Source organism: Alosa pseudoharengus, unplaced genomic scaffold (genome assembly GCF_046254945.1).
Source record: "Alosa pseudoharengus isolate Yale_2024_CS ecotype anadromous, Long Island Sound unplaced genomic scaffold, YU_APseudo_1.1 YU_APseudo_1.1_scf_110, whole genome shotgun sequence".
Lineage (NCBI taxonomy): Eukaryota > Metazoa > Chordata > Actinopteri > Clupeiformes > Clupeidae > Alosa > Alosa pseudoharengus.
The window spans coordinates 65546-75441 of NW_027468577.1; the positions used below are offsets into that span (position 1 = coordinate 65546).

At 43.2% G+C, this 9896-nt stretch overlaps 1 protein-coding gene across 1 annotated transcript; it reads right to left on the reverse strand.

Moving 5' to 3' along the window:
* Window positions 1-8234: 8234 nt before the first annotated feature.
* On the reverse strand, window positions 8235-9047 carry LOC143118218 (cocaine- and amphetamine-regulated transcript protein). Its single transcript, XM_076279315.1, has 3 exons — window positions 8876-9047; window positions 8627-8710; window positions 8235-8525 (listed from the first exon to the last, which is right to left on the reverse strand). Exons 1-3 carry the CDS (start codon window positions 9005-9007, stop codon window positions 8418-8420), a joined length of 324 nt encoding a protein of 107 aa, XP_076135430.1. The 5' UTR covers window positions 9008-9047; the 3' UTR covers window positions 8235-8417.
* Between the last annotated feature and the right edge of the window lie 849 nt (window positions 9048-9896).

Here is a 9896-nt window from a genome sequence, read left to right on the forward strand (position 1 = left end):
CGAAAGTTTCGGGACACTCCACTGACCACTCACACTTATTTACGGACCTCTAAACCCAGCCGTCTAGCGCCACCAACAGGTCAAAGTTTGGCCGAAAGTTGAAAAGCTGGGTTGAAAGGTATTTGCAAGTCATTATTATTATGAAATTTAGCGCCCTGATTCAGGAATGTCCCATGATCACTCTCACCAATTTACAGAACTCTATGCCGAACACTCTAGCGCCACCAATGGGTCGAATCTGGACTCACATTCACGCATGTAACAATTGAACGGTGTGTTCGATTTTCACAAATCAAGCACCGTTGGAATCCCTGGACTGACTTGAGTTGAATGACCCCTACTACGTCACTTTCCGCCATACTGGACCTCCGCCATATTGGATTTAGTCCAAACTCTACGAAAATGTTCAGCGTTTATACATTTCTTCCGATTTTCATGACACTTGGCTGAGATGATCATCAGACCGAGCCGCACAAAAGATACTTGGCAGATTTGTCAATTTCAAGTTTGTTTTCCCGTGACAGCCAATCAAATATGGTGACGAAGCCGCCAAACAGGAAGTGGACAAACATCTAGGTGACGCTTTGAGTTAACATAACAAAACTCGAGACCATTAGTCAGGACACTGTCCCAATCACTCACACCAATTTTCATGCATATACATTGGACACACTAGCGCCACCACCAGTTTAATGCTGGACATGCGTTCATGCGCGTGATCCTTGACTCTTTTGTCTGATTTTCACAATTGAGGTAGCGTCTGAATCCTTGGACCATCCCGAGTTCATCGACTCCTATCCCATCACTTTCCGCCATATTGGACCTCCGCCATATTGGAATTGGTCTAAACTCTACGAAAAGTTTCAGCGGTCCCAAATTTCATTTGATTTTCACAGAACTTGGCAGAGATGATCTTCAGACCGAGCCGCACAAACGATACTTGTCAGATTTTTTAATTTCATTTTTGTTTGCCCGTGACAGACAATCAAATATGGCGATGAAGCCACCAAACAGGAAGTGGGCTAACATCTCGGCTATGCTTTAATGTATGAAGTCCAAACTTGGTACAGGGACTTTGTATCTGATTGTGAGGACACGGTAAGAAATTCACATCATTTGGCCTCTATAGGGGGCGCTGTAATACAGGAAGTGTATCTCAGCAACAGTTCGGTGTATGAAGTCCAAACTTGGTACAGGGACTTCGTATCTGATCGTGAGGACACAGCAAGAAAATTGGCATCATTTGGCCTCTATAGGGGGCGCTGTATTACAGGAAGTGAGCTCGTATCTCAGCAACACTTCGGTGTATGAAGTCCAAACTTGGTATAGGGACATATTAGCTGATTGTGAGGACATGAAGGAAAGTTGTCTCATTTGGCCTCTAGGGGTGCTGTAATAAAGAAAGTGAGCTCACATCTCAGCAACACTTTGGTGTATGAAGTCCAAACTTGGTAGAGGGACATGGTAGCTGATTGTGAGAACGCACAGACATTGGTGTAATTTGGCCTCTTGCTGTAAGTGCTTGCTCATGCCATGGCAACGCCATTCCTGCTATAGCGCTCTGCTAGGCCCCCGCATTGCTGCTTGCAGCTATATTTGCATTTAGAATAGCTCTAAAACCGGGGGGCGAACACGTCGCAGGGGGGGCGCCAGTGCGTGGATATCTCAATCGCAAAATTAAACAATATTTCTATCGGGCGCCTACCATGGACTAGGCTGGGTGAAAATCAAAAGATTGCGTCAAAAGATTGAGTTTAACCATTGACCTCATGGTTGCAAAATGCAAGGGAACATGAATCAGCATATTATTTGCACAAACAATAACGGAGAGTAGCTCTTCAACTTTGCCCGTTAAAATGTGTATGAACAGTCTCGCAACGCATTTCATGAAGGCCCTTTGGACATGTCAGTTATTTGCACCACTGGGAAAAACGGCATTTTGTTTTAGACTACTGGTATTTCATTTGTGCATTGACAATAAAGCTGAATATCATTTGAACTAGATGACTAAACTTATGCATATGTAGAAGAAGAAACATTCACAAAAATCCATGACATGACCTCTCTTCTTGATAGCTGTTGAAAACTGCATGGAACTGACAGGGATTGTTTTGTTTAATAATAAATAAATAAATACATTATGCTGCTACCTTCTGCTTTTCCCAAATACAATGTAGCCTACAGGTGTACCTTTCATCAGTCCAGTTGCAATGGATGGACTGTGATGAACTGCCCTACTTGTGATTGTTTAGAGATTTTAAAGGTTTTATAACAATGTTACAGATTTTTTGGCCCAGAAACAAATCTATTCACCTTTGCAGCGCCAGTAGGCTACTTTGTGTGCGGAATGTGTGCAAACACACATTTCAAACAAGCATACACAAAAGTTTCAAGAGTGAGGAATGGAGTAGAAGATGGAGACAAATTCATTAATATGATTTATTTTCGCGGAATGGATGTGCAGGACTGAGCGGCGGTCATATTTTGTACCGCTACGCGGTACATCTAGTTTTTTTATAGTCAGTAAAATAGTAGGCCTACTTTGTGTGATTAAGTCCTTTATTGTTTGTTATAGTTCATTTACATTGTGTTGTGGCAATAAAGTAGCTTTAAATAGCCAAACTAGGCTAGATCAAGGTCAGTGTTAAAATTACTGCATGCAAATCACTGAATGCTATGCAGAGGGGCCTAATCTTTAGGCCATCTGATGTACAGTATAGGCTACCCTAGGCCTTCCCGTGTTCATGGGACTTCTTTGACAGTTGCAAAGGGGAAAATGTGAGGATAGTCTTCTTTGTGCCCAGTGTACAAGTACGACGTTCCAACCACTCAGGTCTTCGTCAGATAGGCCTACACCATTACCTGTTGCAATATATCTGTGTGCATTCCTACATTACGTCTATTTCTTTGATAACATGATTTGCTACCACGTACTGTAACAATAAGCCGCTATTATTATTAGGACTCAACACGCTTTGGTGGTGTTATGCTGTGGGCTTTAATTAGCGCATTTCGGGTAGCCTATCCTACATCTGGGCAATAATTATTGAACAAATTGCAGTCTACATGCCATGAGAAATATTACCAGTAGTAGGCTGCTACTGACCGAACATGAAATAGATCGTTTACAAGTTATGGTAATGTTATTCTGGCGTGAACATTGCGCTTTCATCGCGTTAGCACCCTTGATTACAGCTCGTTATGTCTCGTCAAAATGATTACAGCTCTGTCTCGTCAAAATTCATTGATGAAGGAAGGTTCGCTTTATCCCAGAGAACCATACTCGTTTCACTTAGGCTAGACTAAAACATAAGAGAAGAACTTGGCACTAACCATGTAGTCGTGTTTTCTATAGCATATTCGTTAACCTGTCGTTCTTTGAACTCTTTAAAAATGTTGGGATATATCTGCGAGGTGTTTAGCCAAGTTCCATGCGTAGCCTACTGCTTTTAAATGACTTTGTGTACCTGATGGCTTGCCTTCACGCGATGTATCCGAAATAGAAATAGCACACCTTTTGTTTTATCCACAAGGCCTAGAACTGTCGGCAAAGAACTATGTTGACGTTGGCTGCGCACTCACTCACTCAGAGCTGCCTGCTTGACACGCCCACTTGCCTAGATGCGTGCAAGGAGCAGTGGGAGCAGCAGTTGACACAGACACAGAACGTTATTATTTTAATAAAGTATCGATTCTAAAAACTTCTGAAATCGTATCGTTTTTTGCGTGAAGGCATCGCGATACCTTTTTAGTATCGATACACCGTGCAACACTAATGTGGACACACACACACACACACACACACACACCTTAGAGTATAGTATAAGTATAAGTTTACTTTTTTGATCCCGTGAGGGAAATTTGGTCTTTGCATTTAACCCAATCGGTGAATTAGTGAAACACACTCAGCACACAGTGAACACACACTGAGGTGAAGCACACACTAATCCCGGCGCAGTGAGCTGCCTGCTACAACGGCGGCGCTCGGGGAGCAGTGAGGGGTTAGGTGCCGTGCCTACTGGTCGGGGCTCAAACCGGCAACCCTCCAGTTACAAGTCCAGAGTGCTAACCAGTAGGCCACTGCTGCCCACAGAGCGTAGGCCTAATGCTGTGAAACCCTCACATCTCAGCCATGCCAGGTATTCTAAACACACTCCTCCCTCCTCCACCCCCCCGACCCCACCACTCACACCGCTCTGGGGGGGGGCAGGGTTGCGGAACATATGGGGGTGATTCCAGGGTGTTGTCTGGTATGGGGGCACACACACACACACACACACACACACACACACACACACACACACACACACACACACACACACACAGGGAGGGAACCCATTTGTGCTCTCCTGTGCATGGGCCCAGCCAAGCTGAAGTAAGCCAGCTGCATTATTAATGCTCTGGAGCACGGCTTGGGCCTCCATTGCAGACACAGCAAGATCATTGCCACACACACACTAAATACAAAGACACACATAATCGCACACCAAACAAAAAGAAATGCTAATACATATGTGCATACACATACAAGCAATATGGCATGCATGCACCCAGACCCACACAGCCACCCAGACACATGCACACACACCCAGACACACACTGCTGCTCGTTTCTCTGATAATAATGCCAGCAGCACTCCTGGCATTCAATGGCATTTCTGGCAGCATGGAGAAATGGCACACACACACACACACACACACACACACACACACACACACACACACTCACACAGCAGCATGGAGAAATGGTTTACAGTTCACTCAAACAGCTGAAAAGCTGCGGGCCTCCATTAACGTGCGTTTAAGGCGGAGCTGGCATGCACCGCACAGAGACAATAGACACATGTCAGTCCCCCGCTGAGATCCTAATGATAACCCACTGCTACAGTTATTAATATGCAGCACGGGGACATAAACACCACTGGCACAATGGATGCCATTCATGCATTCATCCAAAGTTTAACTAGCACATGCAGCTGGGCATGCCAGATTTACCAACTAGATTTACGACCAGATACATTAGGACAGAGGAGGAGCTAACATTATTTAGAGAAATCATAAATTGTGAATAAAATCATAAATCATAAATAAAAGCATGATATTTTCAGCCAACTTTCAGCCTACAGCCTCCTTCCTAAAATCTTGCTGCCCCAGCCATGACCTCTGCGTGAGAAGAGAGGAGATGACACAGAAGGCACCTGATTCTAGGACAGACCCCATGCAGATCTGAGCTGGATCCGGCACAGAACCGGCAGCTACCTGGCAAGAGTCAAAACTTCAGACACACTCCAGAACTTCGACTCTGTCATGGCCTGGAGAAGAATTGCCTTCCCCTGGACACACACACACATACACGCGCTCACTCACACACACACACAGACACACGCACACACGCACGCATGAGCCTGTGCACAAACTACGCACGGCTTCCAACAGTAGTCTAATGCACTCCAAAGACACTGGCCAAACTAAATATTTACTGCAGCTCAGTTCCCAGCAAGGCAGCTGAAACAGACATAGAGGAAGAGGACAAGACCAAGCAATAAGGGGAAGACAGCTGAGCGGAAAGGGAACAACAACTTCAGAAGGGCTGGTTCCAAAACCGCGCAGAATACAATGATAGGCCCTACATACCGACTAGTCTCACCAAGAGTTTGGACCAAATCTTCTGCTTTAGTAGGCTAGGCCTGTCAATGGTATCAAGCTGATAGAATCTGCTCCTTTTGTTGGTTAAAATGTGAATTTTCTTAAGCTGGTGCTTGGAACTGTGCACAGTATCAACAATACGTCTCTGTGGCTTTGAATATGCATGCGTGCGTCAAACCTGACATTACCACTTATGGAATGTACAATTTTGGTTACAGCCCTCTACGCAGCAAATTATTTGCGCCTCGATCTGACAGTGAAAAATAACTGGCCGATGGAGAGGAGCTGTTCACATGACTTGAAGTTTAGTGCTGTTCCGTCCTTAGCTGAAATCAGCCCAATATAAACGTCTAGAGAGAGAGAGATAGAGAGAGAGAGAGAAAGAGAGAGAGAGAACGAAAGGGAAGTTCACCCTGACTGTGAGCGTCATGTGATGGCACAGTGATGTCTGAATGTTTTATAAGGACTTAAGGGGAGAACGTGTCCCCATCTCATTTCCACCGAAGCGTCACGACTCAGTTATGGACGCCGTCGGATACTAGCCTAAATTCCAATGGGATCGCACCACACGATCATTCAGTCAACTCTACATTATCTACTATTGTAGTCAGGGCAAAGTACAGTCTTCATGCATGTATTTGAATATGCCCGATAGCCTAGGCTACATTTCTTTCCTATATTATAAACTCACGCGAAGAATCAACACGCTACTGAAGCTGTAACACATGGCACGAGGACAGGAAAGTAAGTATGGGCACGAGCATAGCTCCCATCGCCAGTTATTAGCTTCAGCAAAGGAAAAATAGATAGTGATTTAAAATGCGTATGTAGTCCCATACCTGGAGTTATACAAATAGGGTAACAGGCATTTGATACTGACAGACAAATGTTCTTGTCCAAAGGACATACTTTAAAGTGACTGAGAAAACTAACAACTTTGCGGTATCCTAGAGGATCTATATCATACCCCCTCCTCCCCACAGACACACTTCCTACTCTAGCCTAACACATACCACCACGTGTACCAGGATAAACTTTCCGATTTTCACAAAGAACAATACACAATACTATACCCCCGAAGAGAGAGAAAGTAGGCTGTTAGCAAAGCTGGGAAGTGAAGAGTTACAAGTTAATAAGGTTATGATTCGCAATAGGAACCCAGCGGATACAATGTATCAACCGCAGCCTGCTGTGTTTTCGTGAGGATGCCTGCGGTAAGGAAGTTGTTGTATTCACCTGAGTGCACAGATATGAATACTCCTTTTTACAGTGCCACTAGGTCAGCGGAGCGCGGGCTGGCGCTTATTCAATAGGCTACTCTGCTTAGGCTACAGGAGAATGAAGCTCACTTTACCTCGTTCAATCTCTGCAACCACGAAATCCACAAATCCCGCCCGGCTGTGCTCCCCGACGATGACAAGCAAAGAATACTTCTCGTTGCTAAATCCGGGATGTGAAGTTTGGTTCGTCTTTTCCATTGCCTCCACCTCATCAGTGAGATCTGTCGCCATGTTGCAAAGTTTAGTCTAATGATGTCATCTGAAGACACCCATGCCTTATCTCACGGGGCGGAACCGGAACGATTGACACTTCTTCCGACCAATCTCACCGAGACCAGAGTAGTCTCCTGTTCAGAATATTATGTTCCACGAGAAAGAATAATTTGATATACAGAAAAAAAAGTCAAAAACGTCGTGAATCATTCGAAAAGTCTCGTTTATATCTCGACAAAATATAGGATATCCGTTTTTATTTTTGTATGTATTTTTTTTTTTATTACGCACCAAGCAGACTCATTTTCAGGACTACCTCAAAGGGCTAAGTTAATTACTAATTTCATATTTGTACAATTACTAAGCTATATTATAAACTGTGTACACTATAAAAAGAAAAAGAATTCCAATAATTTTAGCGTCACCCAATGCAAGACATATTCTACACCACACGGTATGCCCTGGAAAATATATCCATGACAACATTCCCCATAGCCCTTGCCCATTGCCCAGGGAACACGCGTGTACACACACACACACACACACACACACACATTCATGAGTGTTCTGCATGAGGGCAAGATTATTTTGCCAATAATAATTAAAATAATAATAATAAAATACAAAACAGTTAGGAAAACGTAATTGTTTGTGTTTTTGTTCATTTCTGTCAGAAATTAAAAGTTATAGCCTACTAATGACAATATTTCCAAACCTGGACAATCAGGCAAAAATATCTCCATTGACTCCAGTCAAAAATAAGTCCATTTCAACAGCTGTCTGATCAGAGTGTACATCGTTTGTGTAGTGATTCTCCCTGTTAGATGATGTCTTTGCATTCTCCACCGTTTATTTCTAAAGATCTCACTTCACCTTTTCGTATACATACAGGTATATGAAACTGTTCTGTCGTAGATACATTTTGTGTAAATGTTAGACAGAAACGGTTCAGTGCATGGATGCGTTTCTCCTTGACACATAATTATTCCAAGAATCATAGTTCTCAGGCTTAGCACGCCATCTAGTGACTACTACAACCACTAACTGAGAAACAGGCTTTTTTGTACAAATATGCATTTTTATTTTAGTACAATCATTTATATTTACATAGGCCTACCCAATAAAACTGCATTTCATTTTCACTGTAACTTTGAGGCGAGTGTCAGTAAAAGTTTCACAAAATGCCTGATGGAAAAGGAAACATTTCATGACATGATGTTATTAGATAATAACTAGATAACAAAAAGTATAGAGTGGAACAGTTTAAATTGAAACATCTTTACAAACACTTCAGAACATTAAAGCTGCAGGACGTTCCTCTCGGGCAACTGCACAGCTTTCCGATGCGTGCGCCCTTGCGTATGGCACACTGTTCCCCGGCGTCGCACTATAACAGACAACACATGTATTTAACAAAGCAGCAAGTACAAAATAAATTCACAAATTAATGACAAGTTAACTGCATGGATGACATTTGGAACAACATACCGATGGAACCCAGCCAAGTTTCTTTTCTGTTGTTGGCATTTGTTTGTTTCTCAGCTTCTCAAGAACTTCTTGCAGTGCGTCAATCTAAACATCACGAGCCAAAAGAAAAACAACAACAAAAAGTCGACTCATGGGCTACAATCTTATCCAGCTGTGGGCTATAGGCAATGGTACATTACTGCGCCAAAGTAAGTGAAACCAACTTCAATGTCTCAAACACAAAAGTACAGCAGAAGACATGATCCTTACCAAGTCTTTCTCCTCTTGAGTTTTGATGAAGGAGTCTTCAACAGAGCGAATTTCGAGAAAATCCTCGCAGGTGACCCAGGATATCCACGCGCAGCAGGTGAAGCCGAGCAACAGAAAGCGTATGCTGATCATGTTGGTGATGTGAAGTTCCAGCTGTTCGTTACAGGGCACGGTAAGGAGGTAGGCGATCATTTGGCACAGCCGTTTTATAACGGGACAGTGGGTGACGTCATCAGGGGGGGAACTTTAATATTTATAACAATCTTTATCATATTGACATAGCACGGCCGTCTGACACTTGGTGCGTGTTTAAACCTATAGCTACCCAAACTAATGTCTACACAATGCCTACGTAATAACAAAACGGCATTTCTTTTAGCAAACACAACTGCATTTAGGCAATTAGCCTACGCATCAATCATCTATCTTTCCATGGCCTGATACAACACTTAGTAAGTGTTAACTGGCAATTCATCCTACTCGCCTGATGTTCTATAGGCAACTTAATCAGGCACAATTACGCAAAGAACTGAATTGAACGCAAATGCAATCTGACATTCTGAGCTCGAGCTGACCCCTACTAGCCTTATCCTGTGGACATGACTTGGCCTTTGACCGGCAAGACCGACACACTTTGATATATCCGGCCAATTTACGTCACCAACGAAGAATATGAAATATTAAAGTGTTTGCGCTGACACGTTTTATCAACGGGCCGTCGGGCGCCATGTAATGGCACAGCTACTGGTTAAATGGTCTCATATTTTGATACATATCTGAGCAAATGAGTGTGAAATTGTTGACCAAACATATATTGGATTAGAGGCATCTTATTAGAAGGTGTTTTTCTTTTCCAAATGCATTTGAACAACATGGTCAGCTCTACTGAAAAAAAAAAAGGCCATTACTGGATTAGTCATGGGTGTGTTCTTGGTCGTTTTACTTGCTTAAGTAAAAATATCCCAGGGGGGCGAAGATCCTTTTCCAGTGAAATAGGACACAAAGCATTTAATTGCTAGCT